This window comes from Meleagris gallopavo, chromosome 14 (assembly GCF_000146605.3).
Source record: "Meleagris gallopavo isolate NT-WF06-2002-E0010 breed Aviagen turkey brand Nicholas breeding stock chromosome 14, Turkey_5.1, whole genome shotgun sequence".
Taxonomy (NCBI): domain Eukaryota; kingdom Metazoa; phylum Chordata; class Aves; order Galliformes; family Phasianidae; genus Meleagris; species Meleagris gallopavo.
Genome location: NC_015024.2, coordinates 4,988,085 through 5,010,205, shown reverse-complemented (window position 1 = coordinate 5,010,205; position 22,121 = coordinate 4,988,085). Strand labels below are relative to the sequence as shown.

At 41.8% G+C, this 22,121-nt stretch overlaps 1 protein-coding gene across 9 annotated transcripts in view; it reads left to right on the top strand.

The window, feature by feature from the left end:
* IQSEC1 (IQ motif and Sec7 domain ArfGEF 1) overlaps window positions 1–22,121 on the top strand; it is a 314,042-nt gene that overhangs the window by 173,497 nt on the left and 118,424 nt on the right. The window contains exon 1 of one of the 9 annotated variants that reach the window (XM_010718450.3): window positions 204–802. The exons of 7 other annotated variants lie outside the window; for them this stretch is intronic. In XM_010718450.3, the coding sequence (XP_010716752.1) occupies window positions 726–802 (77 nt within the window). In that variant the 5' untranslated portion in view covers window positions 204–725. Of the gene's footprint in view, window positions 1–203; window positions 803–11,942; window positions 12,175–22,121 lie in introns of those variants that run through there. One more of the 9 variants, XM_010718448.3, reaches the window with a different exon arrangement.

Below are 22,121 nucleotides of genomic sequence, written 5' to 3'. Positions count from 1 at the left end.
GTCTGCGCTACGGGTTTGGGGGCTGGTTTTGGTCTTTTTTTTCCCGTCATAAGGAGCCCACAGTTCTCATAGGTGCTGGCAGACAATGGGGCTGGTGTGATTTACACGGGAGGAGCTGATGCGCGGAGTTGTGTGCTGCTTTATTTGACCAACAACAACAACAACAACAAAAAAAAAAAAAAAAAAGAGACGGGGGGACTGCCGTTCCCATGTGATGGGATCGTAGCGCTGCTGTGATTACAGGCAGTTGTGAGGTTGATTGAGATAATTGCTTGCCTTCTCATAAGTTCTGCAAGCTCTCAGGATGCTTTGCAAAGCTCCTTCTGCAGCCTTAGCTGGAACGCAGACACGTTATTTGTCCGGAGGGCCATCCGAGTGGCCTAAAATAGCCAAAAGGAGAAGCGGGATTTGTGTGTAACAACAGCTAGCCGGTGGCATCGGATACTTTGGGGAAGATAAACTGCAGTGAGATCAAAGAGCGTCTGTGAGCCGTAGCCTTTGTGCGCTGCCTCTTTGTATCGAAGTGGGTGCTGTGCCGTGCAGGTGCTGTGCCATGTGCGCCGGCTGCCGCACCGCCAGCACTTAGAAACGCTCGTGTGCGGCAATAAGGGGAGCAGTGCGTTGCGCTGGGTTGAAGTCATTCACATAAAAAAAAAAGAAGAAGAAGAGTCGTGGTGTTAAAATCTAACTGCAGGATCCGCTTGCTGCAGTACAGTTCTTTGAAAATGCTGAAGTTAAAGGCCTTCTGCTTGGATTACTGGCAGTTCCTGTGTCTCCAGCCTCTCCACGGCTTCTATAAAAGGTAAGAAAACGTTAACTCGGGCATTCCTTTCAGGACTGTGTTGCCGCACACGATGCCCTCGGAGCTTTTACTCACTGTGCTGCTCTGCTGCCGAAAGGCAGATGTACATGGGAAAAGGGAGTGGTAGGGAATTAATCAGAACTTGTGACAAAGGTTGTAAAGCTGCCTTTTTATTGCTTTCATTATCAGCCACTTTTGTCTCTGCGTGCAGATGTGAAAGGTGAGGATGCTGTTTGGTTTTACCGCTTACTTTGAGTCGAATCACCTCAATTAGGACTGGGTTGGTACTTTACTCTCTGATACTTAATCCTTAGGCATAGTAGCTTGTGTTGTGCAGTTTACAGACTGCAAATAGCACAGAGATTAATTGAAATGTCATGGAAATTTACATAATGCAAAGATCCTTCTTTTCTTTCAGAGATATTTAGTAATATAATAGTTCATCTTTCATTTCCCTCTTGGTGTAAAGTGCACATCACAGTCATTCAGAGCAATGGGAGCTTCACTGAGGCGGGCCTGACGTACAGCTTAAATGATTGATGGTGAATAGGGATCGTAAAGAATAGCACTGGGTGTCAGATGCTTTCAGCTTGCCTATTTAATGGAACAGCAAAATAAGCAATTCCATTTAACGTGTCCCTGAACTTAGCTCACTGTTTTTTAATCTAAACTTCTGTTTTCTTACTCTTGATTTACACTACCAATGGCAATTGTATGTCTCTGAATTTTCTGGGGGGAAAAGTGGAGATATTTTCATTGTTAACATAACCCATGCAATTTAAAATAGAATTCTGTTCTTGTTATGTACACTTTGTGGTCTGACTATCTATTGTCAGCCTACAGAAAGTGCTTTGTACTAAATGCTAATTGCAGTTGAATTTTTCATGCAGTGACTGGAGGCTGGAAAAGGGAACCATTCCAACCTTTTTCAAGGTTTAAGGGGTGCCCCTACTTTCTGGCACTGAGTAATATAGGAACTTCATCTGTGACCATTGGCTGCTGAAGTTTCAAAAGATAGCTTTATTCTATTACAGCTTTTCACAAGTTTCATTTTTAGGGAATAGGTTGGAACAAAAAAAGTTCCAACCTATTCCCAGTCCATTGTCGTATCTTCCTCGCTGAGAATCCATGTAAAATAAGAAACATAGGCAGACGGTTTTGGTGCAAGCAAATACAGCTAAACTTAAGCTTTATGTCTTGGATTCCTGGCGACCTCCCAGCTTTGTTGCAAATAAATTACCCTAGGGTTATTCTGCATCTCCTAATGGAAACCTCTGCAGTACCTAAGGACTTTCCATTTGCATCCTTCCAGACATTAATTTGTTTATCATCAAACCTTGCATGCGTTTGAACTGTCCTCCTGGAGTGCGTTTGTATGAGCAGAAGTAAAAAGAGCCTAAGCATGTAAATATCAGATAGAAGTACCTTATTCTTGTCGTGTTTTCCTGTTAGAAAAGGAGAATTGAAGTTTCAACTTTCTCACATTTTAAACAAAGTAACTTGATTAAGGCAGAGTGACAAATGAGTGAGGAAAGCAAATGGTACGGAATGAATAAAGAAACAAAATGCAGGAAAGACCACTTACAAAAAAAGAAAAGAAAAAAAAGCACTTTCTTTAGACTTACTTTGTTTCTGTCAGTAGTAGTAAGCTGTCTAAAAGACTCTTGGACAAGAGCCAAAATGTTTTTTGTGTTCATGTGTATACATTTTCTTTTTTTATATATGAAATAAGATAATCAAAATAGGACTCAATGAACAGTTCCTTCATGTGAGGCTTACTTGTTGAATTGTTAGTATTATGTAGGGTTCTTGCCTGCCCTCTGTTTCACCTGGATGAAGGGGAAAGCAAGTGCCAGAAAGTGGAGACAGGAGCAGACTCTCTGTCAGCATCTCTGCATGACATTCCTTCTGCCACCAGTGTCACCTGGAATTGGCCACAGCTTCGTGTGCAGAGGTGCAGTGCCAGGTCAGGGAAGTGCCAAGGTGCCAGGGAAGCAGTACTGAGCACCAAGGCCTTCACAGTGTGCAAGTGGTGGTAGGACAGCAGGTGACTTCAGGCATGGGGAGGCTGTACAAGAGCCCTCTCAAGGCGCATTGCTGTGGGATGCCTCTTCCCTGTGAGCTCTGCCTGTCACTCCTTGTGCACTCACCCAGGCCAGCGGGGTGCAGACAGCCAGCATGGCAAGCAATGGGACTGCTCTTCTGTTCCCTTTTGTGGCCTGTCTGAGCAGAGCATGACTTCTATTTTCAGTTGTACTCAATGGTGAGAACCACAGTAAATGCTTCTTGTCAGTTCAGAAGCTCCGTGGCATGCTGCTGTATTTCAGAAGTCGAGTTGTGGTTTTGGATTTTGTTACTCAGGGACGTCTTATGGGATCAGGCCTGTTGCCTGAATCAGACAGCTGAGTGGATGCCACTACAGGGTCTGCACTCCATGCACCTGGCTGGGAAGGGGTTCTTCCTCAGCCGCATGAGAGCAAGGCTGTGGAGGGGAGGGCTGTCCCTGCTGCTAGGGCTGGGAGCACAGAAGGGTACAGGGCAAGTGTGTCCCTGCCTGTGCTTGCAGTGCCTGCTGGGCAAGAGATCAGCAATTCTGGATGATGGGACAGGGTAGAAACAGAACAATTTTTGCCTTCTGAGGTGCCAGTTTCTTAATGTAGCCAGACACTCAAAGCAGAAATGCAATTCCAAAACTCTGTTCCAAGCTGTGCCTGTGACATTCCTGACAAGAAACCCATCTGAGAGCAGACACCCATCCCAGGGCTTCTGTGCAGTTTTCAGTCCCTTGTGATAATGAATTCAGTCAGGTATATTTTCTCAGCATGGGGAAAGTGAGAAATAGGACAAAACAAACTGTGCTTTTAGCCTACTTCTTAACTTTGGCTGTGGCTTCCCTAGCCAGGATGTGGCATATTCACAAACCAAAATTCAGCCCAGCTAACTGCGCCAGTGCCTCCAACCTCATGTACCTGAGCAAACAGATTGCTTTTATCCAAGGGACAGCAGATTGCACAGAGCAAGCTGGGGCATTGAGGTAGAACCGGTACGGAAATGATAGATAATTCATTAATTTATGGAAATCAAATTTCAGCTCTTTGTCTTTAGCAGTGGCTGTGTGTTGGTCAGTGCTATAGCCCTTCACGCGCTGGGCTTTGGTATCCTTTGAATACAAATACTAGAAGTGTGGAGATGAATTTCTATAGTAGATTAAATGTAAGATGAACAAATCACTGTAGGGTTGCTGTGTGATCTTGAGGATGAATATCTCGTGCTTACTTGGAGAATTATTATAAAATCACGTGACTTCAGATTTAACGTGGAAGTGAAGATTTCTGTAGCTGGGAGATGCATCGTGCTGTGCTTCTGCCAGCTGCTGTGTAATGGCCCGTGTGAGAAATTGTTACCGCTAGCATTGCATTAAAGAGAAAGTATAAGGTGAGAATTGTCTGCCAGTGAAGACGATCGCAACCTGTACTTTGGAAGGGGGATTTTTTCTCCCAGGATTTTCCTCTCACTTCTTGCAATACTCTTTAAAGATGAGGACATATTAAAAAGAAAAAAAAAAAGTACTATTTTAAAATGATCTCTCCATCCTTTTTTTTTTTTTTTTTTTTTTTACAATTTGCTCACTCCAAAGGAGGCAGGAGTCTCTTATAGAGCAGTCGGGTGTTTCCAGCAAGCCTCTGACTACAGTCACCCCAATGGACTCAGATCAGGAGGAATGGCAGGTTGTTTGAAGTGGGAATTAGCTGGAATTGTTTCTGCTGGTCTCCAGTTGGGACTGGCAATGCCAGCATTGTGATTCAGGATAGACTGAATCATGTGCTTAAGCCCATCTCCAGACAAGAGCAGGTCTATATTTTGGTGCATGATTCAGTCCCACTAGGATGTTTCAGTGATGATTATAAGTGAAAACACTTTCATAACTTTTCGTGGCAGGAGCAGCTTACTGCTGCTATACCAGAATGTCACAAAGTAACTGAGTCTCAGAAGCTGCTTAAGCCCCTCTAATATCAAGCATCAAGCTCTGCGGGGCTCCTGCAGCTCTTGGCTCATCCTCTTTGCTATTCTGTTATCCAAGACAAATTTGTAGTGTTTGAAGCCGTTAAATGAATTGCCAGCCCTGATTTAGATGCAGTTCCAATGATGGCAAATGTGCTTTAAGTGATCTATGTCAGGATTGTCATCTGGGTACTTTGTCAAAAAGAATTCTTTTTAAAAAAAGTGCTTTGATAGTCTTTGTTTCTCACCTCTGGTATTGATACCATGGACTCTGCCTATAGATGATGTGGGATGGCTTCAGATGTGTCAGACAACTCTGCTGCTGGCAGGCAAGGAGCAAGGCTGTTTCCTTTAAGTAAAGCACAGCATAAACAACAGACACCTGTCTCAGTGGTCATGTGCTACTACTTAGGTAAAGGGAACACTATTTTTAAATCCATTATTTGAAATAAGATTTGATAAAGGCTGTTGATACGTTATTTACCTATTGTGATCTTACATCCCTGGAAACAATAGCTGTACAGTAGTGACAAATCTCACCAACAGCAAGCAAGAAAAATAAATCTTTGGGTTCTTGTTCATGAGAGCAAGGATTTCTTTTGTTCACACTGACAGTGATGTCAGCTGGTTTGCTTTACTTCTGGCTCTCATTTGAACTGTGAGTTCCTTTGCAATCTGTCTTGAACAAAATAATAGCGGAGTGTGTGGGATAAGTACTGAAGTTGTCTTGAACTTGCATTTGGAGTTCACCATATATGATGTTAGAAACAAATAGTTGCTTCCGCTGACAGTGACTTCATCCAGAGCAGGACTGAGTCAGAGTGCCTATAGCACAGCTCTCCCAGGAGGCTGATGCTGGCAGTGTTTATGCAATCACAGAGCAGCTGAGAGCACACAATTGTCTCCTCCTCTTTATCCCACAAATCCAACACCCTCCTGAAGCACAGCCAGCAAAAAGCACAGATTGCAGCATTCCCATATTCAGCATAAAAATGATGAAAAGGAAGCCATTGAGTAAATAAATAAAATATGAAAATGCCTTGTCTACACTCAGGGAAGTAGTGATTTTAAGCCAGTAAATTAAAACACCCCAAATACTTTTTAGTGTGATTATACCCTTCATTTTAATGCAATTAATTCTACCATGTATCTGACAGTGTTCATAAAAGTATTCAATGTGCTTTGTCCATATACCTTCTATTCACACTCCTAGTTTTTCTTAGCTCTCTGGGATGCTCTTCTTTCCTATGCAGACAGCCATCTTTCAGGACCCCTTACCTTTCCATGCCCTGACTTCACTGAAGTTTGCTGTGGGACTTTGGTGCTGCTGACTGCCAAAAATCCTGTGCAAATACAAAGGGCTGTGTGGTGTCTCCTGTTACCACTGCTGTAACTGATAATCTGCATTTAAGAATGGAGATGGTTCCTTGCATATGTGCCTTTTCTCTGTGTCTGCAGGAAGTGGATGTTGGTCCTTTCCAAAGCATTTTTCACCCAGGAACCAACTCGGAGTGATCATGTTCTGCATTCTTCACATTTGTGCAGATTTCTACCTTCCACAATCTGAGATTTGTGTCAGGACTTTGAAGAACCTCGGTGTGTGTGCTGGGACTCCTGCAGATGTGCAGTTGACGATGTCTGCCATTTAGCTGTGCCCCTTGAGAGCCTGCGGTGTGCCAGGCTTTTCTCTTTCCATGTCTGGTCTCTACTGTGTTTAAATGCATCTGATGGATGGGCAGACCCTGGGGCTGTCACATTTTAATTGTGCGTTTGGCTATGAGCCTACATGAATTAGAAGCTTTCTGAGCTTCCTTTGATAGTCTTCCAAGATTAAGTCACAGAAAAGGGTGCTGGGAGTATGGTGGAGGCCTGGGCACATGAGGAATCTGTCTGTAGCTGCAGCTGGAAGGGTGCTGGAGGGCTCTTGGGTAGCACAGGCCTGCCAGCTTGTTGGGCTGAGATGCCCTTTAGCAAAATGCCAAAACCGTGCTGACTTTGTTCCACAGAAGGATTGGTATGTCTGTCAATGCTGTGAACCCCCAGAAAACATGGTGCTTTGTATGTCCTTAATAACGTCTGAGAAATTGGAATAGAAGGCTTAAATGCAAGGAAAGAAAATCCAGTGAAGGCAAAGGAAGAAATGTAGTCATTGTATTATATCTAAATCCCTCCCCCTATTAAAGGAAAACATTGCTTTGTTACAGATTAAGGGTTTAAAGATATCCAAAATTGCTCAAGAAGTCGGACTTTTCTTTAATATTAAAAAATAAACTAAAATGGAGACTCCTTTAACTCCTTAATTGGTAATAACTGTTATATAAAGGCAGCTCTACCTAAGTTAAAAATAAATTTGGAACTCTCCTGACAATGAGATGTGTGTGATGGTTGCTAACTTAGCACTCACCATTTCCTTTTGTTAAATGCCCTGTAAATATAATCTACTTAATAATAGAAATGCTGTTAAATTCTGTTTTCTGATCATTTTGTCTCGGTAGAAACTTCAGGAAAATGAGCAAATCACCTTCTTCACTCATGAAGACTTCAATATGCTTTTTCCCCTCTTCTTTGGAATGTTGTATTAACCTCATTTAGGATAAGCCGCATATAGTTAAGGCAGTAAGATGACCTTAGCTATAGAAATGTCATGTGTAAAGTGACGCATGCATCTGGAGTACAGGACTTTATCCAGAAGCAGATCACCCAGGACACCATATCTGCTCAGTTTCTTCCTCACAACTTGTGTGATGGAGGCTTGGCTCGCTCAGCTCACCTCCCTGTTTGAGCTCTACTTGTCGTGCAGGCTTCTGTGAAAAGCAGGAATGAATCTCAGGAGACAGGGAGAATAACAGAATGTGAGCCTCCAAATTAAGCATTGCCTTTCTATTAATATCACTCTAACACACCACACACAACTTCTAAAGGAGCCTTAGCGCTAGCATTTTCAAATAGCATTTCATGTACCTTGTTACATCTTTGCTTGGAGTAGCTTTTTTTTTCAAGTGTAAAAACATATTTATATATAAAAATCTTCCAATACTTCTTCATTTCTGTCCATTCCCTCCCTATCCTCCTCCAGTAACATTTTTCCTTAACTACTCTGCTTTATCCTGTTACAAGCTATTAGTGACTCTGGGTTCTTTTTAGCAATAAAAATCATTGAAGTACCATAGTATTGTTACTAAAACGTTTGGTAGGTGCTTGAAAGTGCCAAGCTGTGAGAATTTCTGGTGAGTTTATTTCCAGTAGGTTTGGGATGGTGGTCCTTCCAATTACTTTGATTCCCCTGCTCCAGCTGTGGGCACTCAGCAAAACAAAGCCAGTGTGTCTGTCTCAGCTCTTTCAGGTGGTCTTGGTGCAAGCTCACCTGCATCAGCAGTTTCAGCTCCTGCTCAATAGCAGCTGGGGCAACGGAGAAGTAAGCAGCCCTTCATGCTGGCTTTGCAAGAGGCAGCACTGCCTGTGGGAGGGGCAGGGATAGCACGGTGCACAATCATCTTGGCTGCCTCAGCTGTTGGGTGAGTCCTTGTAAGCCACAGCCACCTGGGAAAGTTGGTATCATAGCACTGTCTTTGTCTGAATTATCAATTGTCAAAATTACAGGTTTCTTCCTTAAAAGATGTGTGTATTTTATGAAGCTTGGAATTATTTTACCTGTTTTACCTGTTACGGTGAAACGCAATTCCAAGAGGGTTGGTAAATATGGAAGTAAGCTTGTGGGAAAACCTAGGCACAACACAGCCATCTGATGCAGGGGAAAGCACTTCATTAATCCACTGAAAATAAAACACTTAAAGTGATGAGTGGCCTTGGAAAGGCCAATGTACTAAAGTGGGAATGCAGCAGAGCCACTCTTTACAGCTTCCTGTTGCAACTTGGTAGGTTGGAGACAGCTGAGAGGAGACACTGATAGCAGGACACTGCTATGGGTGAGGGTTGTGCTGTAGATGATTGCAGGCAAGACTAATTGAGTAAAGATTTCCAGGGAGTATCATGGGAAGGGAAAAATAAATCAAATTAAGAATATCTGTTTGGGGAGTTCTGCTTCATACAAAGCATGGTTCCATGCACAGTGCGACTGGGTGGATGCAGTGATGTCCTATGAATGGAATCTGTTGTTTAATTTCAAGGGGAAGAGATAACTGAAGTTTTTATTACCACACCCAAAGAGGAATAATAAACCAGCCAGGCAGCATCTGTCTCCAAATAGCCCTTGTTACCAGCCCACAGTCTGCATTGGCTGTGATTGCTTGGCCAAATGTGTGAGTATGGGAGAAAATTGTTGCTGGAATCATTACAATAGATTATGATTGTTGTACAAGATGGAAAATCCGTGTCAAAAGCAGACATGATGCCAAAACGCCCCTGCGGTGCTGGGGCTCATCTTGACTTGTCCTACAGTAAAAGCAAACAAGGCTTCAAAGAAGTGAATTCATTTGATATGCTAATCTACGTCTTGTTTCAGGCATAGTAATGTCACTGTGAACAAAGGAAAAGAACGTAAACAGCTCAGACGAAAGGGATGTACTGTCTTACTGCTGCTAGGAAAGTTCTTCCATTCCCAAATAAGACTTTCCTTAATAGTAAGAAGTAGTTATCAGTCAATTTCCTCTTTAATATCTGCTCTGTTCCCTCTGTGCTAATCATACTATGAAGGTAATGTTTTCTGAAAAGGCAGCCCATCAGAGAGACAGAATGAGCCATAGGCTTTAGTTAATCACCCATTCTCCACATCTGTGCACATACAGAAATCATCTGCTATGGCTGATAACATTACACCTGCAGTTGGTCAAATCTAGCACTGCCTTCCTTGCACTCATGAAGCCTTACAGCATGCCTCTCAAATATCATTTCCAGCAGCACTTCACAGCAATCTTTTCCTCATGTTTACACCAGGATAAACAGCAATTATCTGCATCCAAGAATTAATTGTAGAACCAAAACACTAGATTTGTCAGCTCGTTTTATGGTTTGCACAGTGTTCAGCGTTTTTTGGATGTATATTATTTTGTCTTTGCAGGTTGCCTATCAGTTCTAAATAATTCCAAATTTGAGCTTCCTATTCCCTGCAGAGTAAATGCTTGGAGGAGGACTAGCTTGATTTGCCTAGGTCGCATTGGGAATTAGTGAACAAAATCAGCTGAAACACTGTTTGCTGTTCTATAGAACCATCCACACTATCAAGCTGCAGCAATCGTTTAAAAGAACAAAGAAAGCAAAAAATCAGCTGCATCTCAGCTTTGTCTGATGATACTCTCATGTTACTTTAATTCATTTGGTCACTGGACATGCATAAATGCTAGAAACTTGAATGAAGTAGGTAATTAATACTCTTGTATTTAAAAAGCTCTTGTAGATCTCAGTATGATATTTGCCTTTATTTGTTTCTTAGAGACAGATAAAATCATATTTCCGTGGATGCTGATAATGTCAAAACGTTACAGTTGAGTATGAATCAATGAATGCATAGTACAAGCACAGCAATTACTCTGATGTGTGAAATAAATGCTTAAGCATTTATTTAAGGTATAGTTGACACAGCTAGCATGTGTGATACTTTTATGCTACTCTGAAGATAACTACTGTTAGTTTAATACTTCAGACATTATGGGCTTGTTCATACTAAACTAAATACTCCAAGAGTGCATCATACAAGAGTAAGAAGTACTTTCTTTTCTTGCACTTTTTCTCTCATATTTGCAAGTTAGTGATTGGATTCAGCTGGTCTGCCAGAACTTGCGTGGCTTGTTTCCATCATTTAAGTCTATCTCACTGATTATGTCAAGAACAGATCTGTACGTTTTTTGATGTGATTTTTTCTCTATTAAGTCTACTGAAATAAAATGTGCAATATGCTGTGGAACTTTTTCTAACTTTTTTACGAGCTATCAGTAACTTATTCCTGGAATTGTTGTCAGAAAATCACTGAAACAGAGCCTATTTCAGCCTAGTGGTACTGGCCATAAGATCCTAGATAAAATGATCTTATACAGAATGGAGTTATGCAACAGAAAACAGGCATTTAATTACAAAAGCGTCCGGTTCTATCAAGAAGTAGCATGAACTTAGTTTCTTGCCTAATTAAGTTTTATAATATAAACACACATTTAACGTCTTTGATCCAAAAGAAGCCCTGAAAACTGTGCTATTGACCTCTGAGAGAAATGCGGTCTGGTGGGCTGAGCTAAGGCTCAGGAAGTTGTCATGTCATAGCAACAACACTGACTGACTGGGTGGTCTTGAAGAAACCGGGGCAGAATTTCAAGGACTCATCCTTCAGTGAATAAAAGGTAGCAATGCTAATAACAAAAAGAATAATTCTATAAGGGTGATTCCAGATGTGTCTGTTGAGGCTTAAATTCAGTTGGAAGTGTTGGTGATAAATGAAGTGCACTTCAACTTAATCCTCCAAAAACCAAGGGCAAAATTATTTGCGCTGGTACTTTTTATTTAAGCTGGATACTAAATATTGCTCATAAATCCCTATCATCACTGAGCATTTGTGCTGTGTCAAGTATGGGATTTGGGATCTTTCTGAGGACTATATATTGATACGAAGACAAAATCCAATTGCCACGTACCTATTTATGAGGTTTCAATGTAGTAAGGTAATGCTGCATAAATGGTGAATAAGTTTGGGGTTTTTTAATCAGATTTTATCATTTTATTTTTGATGTAATTTCTAGGCTGGGTCATGAATGTCACAGCTGACATTCACCACTGAAAATCGTAACTGTTCAGACACAGCTTTGGAAAATGACTCATTACTTCTTTTGGCACTCCAAAGTTTATTACAGTACACAAGAAATTTTGCAAACAGTTGGGAATTTATTCAGCTTCAGCAATATGATGTAGTGCGTGTTTGGTGTGCCTCACAGCTCCAGTAAGTGGCTTGCTAAGGCCCTGGTGCCGGACTGGTTTCATTTGTGTTTTTTCTTTTTTCAAGTGGAGTGATTTATAATAACTTTGTGTAGATGCTTCATAGATAGATTTTGCTTTCTTGACAACTTGGAGCAATATTATATGTAGCTTTCTGAACAGCCTCTAATAATCGTCTCTGGCTTTCGAATAATGTAAACAAGGAGTCTTGTAAATCATGAAGAGAGGAGTAACTCGAGACTTCAGATGAGGAGAGCTGGCTTCTCTCTGAGTTCATCTGAGTGGAAGTCAGAGGAATCACTTGGAAATCGTGAATCAGAGCTTGGCTGCTGCGTGAACCTTGGACTAACTTTGTCGTGTGCTGCTAAACTTCTTTCTTACATTACTTGGAATCCTTTTAAATTTGCAAACACTTCAGAGAAGGTCATGAAGGGAGATGGCAGTGCAATGTGGAATCTGATGTGGAAATACTGCATTTCTGTCAGGACAATCAGGTACAGTAGGAATATTTAAAACTTTGCTTTGTGGTAAGTTTCTGAGAGCTGCATGTGTTAATCATGGTCTCTCCCTTGTTTGTATTATTTTCCCTGTGCAGTTAACTCTGCATAGTCTGAGATGATTGCTAAGGTGGCTTTTGTTTGTCCTTATAGTAAAGTTCTGAAAGGAAAAAAGCAGGGTTATTGAAAGTAATCTTCAAGGAAAGCGGAGTTCTCATGGTTTCAGTTTTGGAAATACTTCTGACTCATTTGCATGCAGACGGAATCTGGGATATAAGAAAGGAAAAGCACCAACACCTTACTTTCGTGAATATTTGCCTATTGTTATCTTTAATTCATTGTATCTCCCAAATCTGGAGGTGCAGGGTATGTGTTTAGCACACCGCGGGCATCGTTTGCTTCAGACAGATGAGAAGCAGGGAGAAAAGGCGGAGGCTTTTATGGCAGAAAAGTCTCTCAAGTTTCAAATGTCTCTAAGCTAGTGTAGTGCTAGAAGCCTACCTGCTTGCCTCGTGTGAAAACACAGCCGACACGGACGAGCTGACAGGCTGGGGCTGCCGTGCATCACCGGGCACATTCCTGGAGCGCTGGTGTTTGACAAGCTGCGTGCTCCCTGCCAAGCGCAGTTGCTGTAGATTGCAGCAGAGTTTATTCCAGGAATGGAGCTATTAAGCAAGATGCTTGGTGATCGTGTGTTCTCACAGCAATTGGATATATTTAAAAATAGCATGCTATAGTTTTGTACCATTCAAACCATATAACCCCATAATGAGATTTTGTCACGCGAGCTTCCCTTGAGAAATCACATCACGCAAATAATTACTGCTTTTCACACTGCATAATTATTTTGTGCCGAGGAGAGTTTAGTGAGCCTGAATTCCTGCTTGGATGTTCATGACAACCAGAACGAGACTGTGGAGAGCCTTTATCATCAGGATGCTGAAATAACACTAAAATGTCTCCTCGTTCTCAGCAGAGTGAATCAATACAACAGAAACAGGAAATAATCCCTGAGAGAGGGTTCAGTTAACATAAAAGTCATTTATGATCTGGTTTTAGAACCAGAAATAGAGATGAACCAGAAATAAGCCTGAAACAAACTGGTGCTTAAATACAGTGGAACGGTCTTTACAGCACAGATATCATCCTGACTTCGGTGCTGCTGGAGACCTCAGAGGAAAGTCCAGTGGAAATACAAGTGATCAAAGTGCACGTTCCTAGTGAGAGTGAGCTTTAAAGGCTCCTATAGCCACTTGGGTGTGGCTGTTTTTGTAATGTTTAACATGCAAGTTGTGCTCACCTGTAAAGAGCCACATCTTTTATCAATGAACTTACCACTGTTCAGAGCACATAGGTTCAACATTAGCTTAATTGCTCACAGCAGTTGCTTATTTCTAGAACGGCTCGCTGGCTCCCACAGCTAGCATAATGCAAAATGAAGTTTCTCTTTGCTGTAGTGCAGTATTTTCAATTAGTTTTGGGCTGTTCTAATACTGATGATTTCATTGTAAGCAAAATCAGTGAGCTTGAGAGCATAAGGAAAATGTTCACTTTGTGGAAAAAGATCTCGACCACCTTAAATGTGCTTTTCAGTTGTCCTTCAGGAATCCTGAACCTCTCCCTACATTCTAGGAGTTGTCACCAACTCTTCTGGCTCATGTCTCTATCCACCAAGTATGAGGCTATACCAGTCCTTCTCCTGCCTCCTCCCATTTCTGGAAAACTGCGCAACCCACACAGCCATTGCTGGAGATTTGTCAATTTAAATGTGTCTTAAATAGTCAGTGAGCTGTTTGTTTCCTCAGTGTGAGCCACCCTGCCAAAGGCATTCCTGCACACCCGCTGTGCCACCGCAGCACACAGCCCCGCATGGCCCAGACTACACTGGGCTGGTTGTGCTACAGCTCCTAGCTAACACACAGAGCCTGAATGAGGGGTTTGTGCCTCAAGAGAACAGTCCCACTCCAAAAAGAAAATTATTATTGCTCGGTTTCAGGGTTGGTCTTATTTTCATTGGAATCCCACTGCTTACAAAATTGACTGAGTCTTTGTTGTCTGTCCTAATTAGACTGCGTGCCTCGGGGAGAGAGATGATCCAAGTCCGTGTATGCATGCTTAAGTTTGCCATGACTTTTGTTTGTCTGTTTGCACGAAGTTTTTGCCTGCTCCTACAGCAGAACTAGAAAAATAGTAAAGATGAAGGGATTTCTTCATCAGCGTAACAGAACTGAGCTTGTGCCACATACCAGGGAACTTCTGTCCTGTTACAGTTCTTGGTCTCTGGTGCTGTCAGTCTCTGTCCTTCTGCAGGGACTAGTGGCACACTGTGATGTTTGTCACTCTCCTTGGCTGCAGCATTCACTGCCGGGTGTTAAGTTCTCCTGCCCAAGAGTGTTGTAAATTGTCACTGGTATCTCTGATGAAGGGAGCAGTGGTGTTTGTCACAGACACTTTGCTGAGGCCCAAGCAGTACTGCCAGCTGTGCTGTCACTGCAGCCTCTGCCCGGTTACTTTCTCTTCTTACTGGACCCTTTTCTGTCCTAGTGCACAAAGGGCAAACAGTGCCCTTTCAAGTGCTGAATGTCATTTTGAGGCCACATTGCCCTGAAAAACAGGGTTTTGTTCTTTTGGTGAATGTCTGTTTGTTAGGATATTTGCAGGTGGAAGACTCCAAAGTCAGAGTTGGCAGAGCACGAAAGCAGCACTAGGGTTAAAGAATCAGTAGGCAGTTACTTCTTGTAACACTGCATTTTACTAATATACCATAGATGGAGGATAGGCAAATATTTAGGTGTAAAATTGTCTGTCAGCATATTCGGATTAGCTTTTGTATTTATAGGGTCGTGTCAGTCTGAGAGCAGAGGAAGACGTCACACAAAGCAGGGGAGCAGATCAGCTGCATGTTCCCAGTGCTCTCAGTACTGTGCCACACGCCAGTCAGCCCTCGGGATGGGTTAGTGGTTAGCAGAGCAGACTGGAGCCATCTGAATCAGCAGATCCACAGCCCGCAGAGAATAAATTAAAAGGTTTATAATAATGTAATGCATAGTTTTCAGCTTGCATCTTGAAGTTCCATTTGCAAGTAATGGAGGAAAATAGTCAATAGTTACTTCTTAGTGCTCTACACATCTGGAAAAAAGTAAGAATTGGGCTTCAGTGTGAGTTGTCATGGAGTTTCTTCACTCATTTTCCTTCTGCTACAAACATTTTCCATCTTAGTTCAGTCACACTTTATTTTTAGTCATCTGCTTTGTTTTTTCTGAAGACTGACAGAACAGTGCTGCTTTTTCACCAAGAAAAAACAGCACTGTGACAAGTGAAAGGGTCTCGCTCGAGCTTTAATCGCATTTTGGGCCTCATGATCAACTGTGACTGTGTAGGGGAGAGGCTGCTGGGAAGTGTGAGTGCATAAAGGCCGTTGGTGCATCTCATAGTGGGGGTTTATTCATAACATTTCTGAGTATCTCCATTATGAGAGCTTAAGCTGCTCTACACAATAATACATTAAACAGAACTCAATGTAAAGGAACAATGTAAGGAATGTTATTGCAAAGCTCAGGTTCAGTGTGATGGTATTGCCTGTGCATCACAGCTCCTTGCTCCTGCCTCCACGATGTCCACATATGGCGCTGGCACCAGCATTGAGCAGCTGTGCAGGAAAGGCAGCTGGCAAGAAAGGTCTTGTTTCCTACCAAGCAGAGGTCGGGTTCAGCAGCAGGGCACGCAGCAGTTTGTGCTGGCATTGGGCAGGAGCTGTGGTAGGAGAGCCAGGGCGCTCACAGCTTCAGCATGACCACCCCCAGCATAGGAGATGGGATAGGTAAGGGCAGAGCCAGGAGACAAGGCTGGGGATGATCCATTCTGAAGTTCGTTGGCAAACATACACAGAAGGCACCTTCCTCGTTTTATGGTTTCGTGTAACCAGTGATAACGGGGTATATAGCTAGATCTTTCATTTATGCATTTTGTTTTCTTTCTGAAATGGAAATGGGAGTACCCGCCTCAGATGTTCCTTCTAGCAGCTACGGGGTTGATATCTGTAAAACTTCTCAGAGAAGGAGGATGTGTTGTTTTATTATAGCAGTAAGCAATAGTGTTGGCATCTTTTGTAGAGGTCAGACATTAACAAAGCAATTTTCCTCTAGCCATATGGCTTAAGTGCTGACAAGAATTACTAATACAGATATTCGTTTGTAGGACTAAAAAGAGATAAAATAAATTCTGAAGCCTTCCACGTTGACTCCTTATCATCAGGATGTACTGATTTTTATATACAGTGCTGTGTGGTTTTTTTTGTCATCTTGAAATCTGCAAAATACTGCATTTGAGAAGCTCTGAGACAAAACTGAATGCTTATCGTCATTAGCAGTCTGGATGCTTTAATCTTCACATAGTGCGTGTCTCTCATAGCCATTAGTCTTCTATTTTAATACAATACAACTGTAATTATCCAAGTGCAAACCTTCCTTTGGGTTAAAAGATCTCTTCAGAATGACAGTGCCAACAGCTATGCTGCGCTTAATGAATTTGTAATAAGCTCTTGATGCCAGTATAACAAATCATTGTGAAGATGGGATGAAGTTGGTATCTTTAGAATCCAGTGTTACCAGTGTGTCAATGTGTCCTGTGCATTTGGCGTAATAAAATATATTATTTGGTTAAGTATACCATACATTTCCTATTGGCTCTGGTCTGTGCATAGTAATCTGGAGAGGAAATGATTACGGTGTTAATACACCTGGGCCCAGTTGCTCTGCCTAAAGCAGACTTGTTCAGGGGCTGAACTACACATAGCTTTAGTTTTGTTTGGATTGAAAATTTTTAATTCTATTTAAATGTTGCTTCTTTTCAACCAGGATGTATCTGTTTACACAGCTAAATTATTTCAACCTGAGTATTAGTTCAAATTTGTGGCTGTGATGAGTTCAGGAAAGGCACAGTGACCATTACAGATCCCAGATCTGTTGGTGCAGGACCAGGCTCTCATCAGTTCCATTTGCTTTTTGCTATGAGCTCTTATTAAAATCCTCTGCTTAATGTTTCCATGCGCACCATCTGCAGTGCTGTGGCTAAAAGCTGAAAACGTGTAAGCAGGGGCTGTTAGTAGATGACTTCCAGGTGAACTTTCAGTGTTACAGAACTACCACAGAAGCTGCATTATTTATGCATAATTAAGCCCACTTTCACATTAAAAAAAAAAAAAATTACAGGTTAGGGTATGGAAGTATATGGAAGTATATAGAATCTGTCAGTCTTGCACCAGCTCTACTTGTGTGCTTTCTTGTACAAAGAGTTAAGGTTCTTAACAACTTGAAAAGTGTGTCATGGCTTTTGGAAAAGGGTCAAGCAGTTGCCAAAAGTGGGTGATGGAGCAGTGTGAGATCTGAAGGTTGGCCCAGGCTGAAACTCTGCTGAAGCTCTTTTTGTGACACGGAATAATGATAAGCACTGAAACCCCAGAAGTCAGAAACCTAATCCAAGGCGGTCTACAGAGAAGTTATCAGACTGTTTTATTATTTAGTTACATGGAGCTCTGAGAGGAGCTTGTTGATGCAGAACCATGGTTACTGAACTGGTAACATCTCTCCTCTAGACATGAGGTGTTCAGTCATACTTAAGGTAATTTTTTGCATTCTAATGCTTGTAGTAGATGATGCACGTTGTAAAAATGTACATGGAAACTTTTAGAGTAGGATTTCTGCTTGATGCTGATAATGCTTCCACTGCTAGAGTTAAGATGTCTTCTCAGACCCACCTAGAAATTGTCTTTTAGGATTTGTTTTGAAAGCGTACTGCTCTTGGTTCTGGTTACAGATCACCCAATTGTTTGATCTGTGGATTGGTTTTTTTAATCATAATTGCAGAACTTCTGAAGCAGCTTTTCAGCTTGTGTCTTTTTGTCCTGATCATGGAAAAGAAGGAAACAAACTACGTTGGAAGCGTTATCCACTCTTAGATTTGAAGAGGATCATTTTCTGCTGAATAGTAAAGCAAATTAGGTAGGGAGAAAATTAAGCTATGAGCTAATCTGGTGCTAACGAGATTTTGTGTTTTCCAGAAGGAGTCAGATGACTTGTTAGTAATTGGTGAGTGCAGCTCTATGTAGTGCTTATGAATCATGTGAGTAACATCTGTGGGGACTATAAATTGTTTGTGAATTTAAAGTGAAATTAATGAAAAAAGTGGTTTTAACGGGAAAAAAATTGTTTATAAAAAGCAGTGAAGTTTTTATTCCTTTTTTTATAGAAATTTATTTTAATATCCATTTGCAATTTCTCATTCGTGACAGGGGTTTTGAACATCTCTTTTCTGTTTCCATGCAGTATCTGCTTATTAATCATTTTCTTTGACAATAATTATAAAAACAGCATGAATTTATGCAGTGAGCAGTGTCCCACATTCAGCCATCTCTTAGCAGGAGACAGTTCATTCGTGTAATTAGCTGTCTGATGGTTATGGAGTGACTGAAGTATTTCAGGTGTTAACAGATCGGTTTTTGGTTTTCCCTGCACCCACGGCTGGTTGGGGGTATGGCAGCACTGTTTTGTTAGGAGGGTTTCTTGTCAGTTGCTGACAAATACAAGAAAATCAAAGCTGATTATCTCCCTACTTCAGAAGATCAGCTCTGAGTAGCTAATGAAACTTAAGCAAAATTTGGGGTAGGCAAGGCATGACTGCCTGAGCCGGCTTCGCTCCTAGAGCATTTCCATGATGAGAGCAGCCTGGTGTTTAAACCTGCATACCGCAAGCTGATGGATTAAAAATTATATTCTTGAGTTGGTCATGTCTGTGCTGATTCTGGAAAACTCTCAGCAGCATGCAAGGCATTTTGTGTTTAATGAATTCTTTTTTGTTTGTGCTAACAGAGCAATGAGGAATAATCTCTCTTACCATCAGGGGCACTTTCAAGGTTTAGCAGGGCCTGATTTGAGCAAGGCCTAACACCTGTACCACAGCTGTAGGTTATACAGCAGAAGTTGTCACCCTGATGGGAAGCATTCTGGTTCAGCAGTGCCAAAAGTTATCTATTTTCATATAAGTTGTTTTTCTAATATTAATGTCTTGTTGGATACTATCTTTTTATCATATAATCCCATGGAGTAGGCTGTGTTCACAGATGGTTTGGTTGCCATTTACTTTCCTGAAAATCACTTGGCATTATTCAGGTATCAAGAAATGAGATTTTTCAGAGGAGATGCTTGATGAATCTGAACACTTCATGCTGATGAGTTCCCGTGGAATGATCTTCTGTGGACATGGAATACCTGTGATAGCTGCTCTGTGTCATCTGTCAGTTGGTGCAGTATTGTACTTAAAGTAAAGGTAGCATGGCAGCTAACCTAGTTAAGAACCTGCACCTCTGTTGGGGCTCTGCTATGTATTTAGCATTAGCTACGTATGCTGTCACCTCCTAGGTAAGTGTTTCACTGTGACCTTTAACAGCAGTCTGATGGTACAAAATCACCTGCAGCCTGCACGTGTTTTGTATTAGAACAACAGATATTTCCAAAAATCTGAGCACATTATAAATAGCTCTGTCAAAAAGACAGATGGCAAAGCCCAGCACAGGTTGATGCAGAGGGAAATCTGACCTTTTTGATGCTTAGGAGAATATACAGACGTACGGCTAACATGTTTTTCTAAAATGACAGTTGGGTTGCAATCTCAGCCATGAATCTCAGCCCTTTGGCACACTGTAAACTGTTACCCACAGGCTTTGGAGGATCATAAGGCTCATAGGATCTTTGGCTCATATTTTCCAAGAGTTTTTTCCACCTCTTGACTTTTCAATGATTCTTTGGCTAGTTCCCCTCTCTTAGTAGCTGGCAGGGAAAATGCGTGACTGTGGTCAGTCCTTCCTCATCAAAAAGGTGTTTATTGACCACTTCTTGGTAGCCCAGTTGGAAAGTGCACCCAGACCTCAGCTGCTGCAGTCCTGAAGCTATGGCTCCTGAAAGAGAGCAGCTGGGCAGCCTCGGGGAAAGCTGGGGAAGGAGATGCTGAGCTTCTGATGCCTCCTGGAACATAAAAGGCAAGTTTCTACTTTTGCCTTAGATTCTCTCATTCAGAAATGGGTCTTGTTTTCTTTGGAACAGCTAAATAGAAATAATAGCTATTTTTGACAAATACAGTTATAAAAAGAAAAAATCTCTAACAGTCAGAAAAGTATCTTCAATGCTTCTATTCTTTTTTTTTTTTATGTCCTAAGGAAATTGAAGTTGATATAACAAAAGTTGGAGAACCAAATTAGCAATAACTGTGAGTTAAAATGCATATTTTTATTTGTAGTCATTCTGCTTAAATTCAAAGCCCACTTGGAATTTACTTAGAGTTATTGGATGTCCACAAAATGCCTGCAGACATGTATACTAGCTTCTTTAAATACTGTATAGGCAGATGCATTTGTATTAGCAGATATTTGTATGGTCTAATTCCCTCCCATGCTAAAATCAGTAAGAATTAACTATATTACTACATCAGTGAAATAGGGACAGATTGGTCTTTTGTATAGTTTATTATCCATCTGAAGTTATCTTCTGATACTTGAAAGTGAGGGTAAACTAGGCACTAGTGGTGCTCCCAAGGGTTGGTACTGGATCTGGTCTTGTTCAATATCTGTTAATGACCTGGATGAAGGGATAGAACACACCCTCTGCAAGTTTGCTGATGATACGAAGCTGGGAGGAGCTGCTGACACAGCAGAAGGCTGTGCTGCCATTCAGTGAGATCTGGACAGGCTGGAGAGCTGGGTACGGCAGAACCTAATGAGGTTCAGCAAGTGCAGGGTCCTACACCTGGGGAGGAATAACCACATGCATCAGTACAGATTGGGGGCTGATCTGCTGGAGAGGAGCTCTTCAGAAAAGAACCTGGGTGCCCTGGTGGACAAAGAGATTCACTGTGAGCCAACAATGTGCCCCTGTGGCCAAAAAGACCAATGGTATCCTTGGTGCATTAAAAAGAGCTTGGCCAGCAAACTGAGGGAGGTGATCTTGCCCCTCTACTCTGGCCTGGTGAGTCCACATCTGAAATACTGTGTCCAGTTCTGAGCTCCTCAGTTCAAGAAAGACAGGGAACTTCTTGAGAGAGTCCAGTAAAGGGTGACAAATATGATGAGGGGCCTGGAGCATCACCTTTAGGAAAGATTGAGAGACCTGAGGCTGTTCAGCCTGGATAAGACTGAGAGGGGATCTTATCAATGCTTATCAATATCTAATGGGTGACAGCCGGCTCTTTTCACTGGTGCCCTGTTTTCACAGAACAAGGGGCAGTGGGCACAAGCTGGAACATAGCAAGTTCCATACAGACATAAGAAAAAAGTTCTTTTCTTTGGGGGTTACAGAGCAGTGGAACAAGCTGCCCAGAAAGGCTGTGAAGTCTCCTCTGTAGATTCAAAACCTGCCTGAGCGCTTTCCCGTGCAACTTATTTCAGGGAACCTGCTTTAGTACAGAGGTTGGACTTGGGGAATCTGCAGAGGTTCATCCAACCCCTGTGATCTTGTGATTGTGAAGACTATACTTTTTAGCCTGTTTGGGAAAGCTTAGTTCGAATTTTATAGATAGGCAGATAGTTCTGAACATAAGCAACTTAATACAGATAGAAATACTTGAGATTTCCCTACTCTGCAGGGTACTTACTCTACTGTGATTTTTCTGGACATGTATTCAAAGAACTGATAGAGTTTCAGTTCAGCTGTATATTTTCAAGTTAATTTAACAAACACTTGTGTAGGAATCGGGCCAGTAAGACTGAGATAAGTACCTGAATTCCTTCCAAGTGACTAGTATTAATTCTTTGAAAATAAACACATGGAAAGAAACCCGTGCCTTAAAGTCAACCTCTTGAAAGCTTTGTCCCAAATCATTTATCTTCTTTCAGGTTCTGAACCAATTGCATTTTACTGGTTATTCTACCTGCTTATTCTAAGTACTTGAGCAGATTT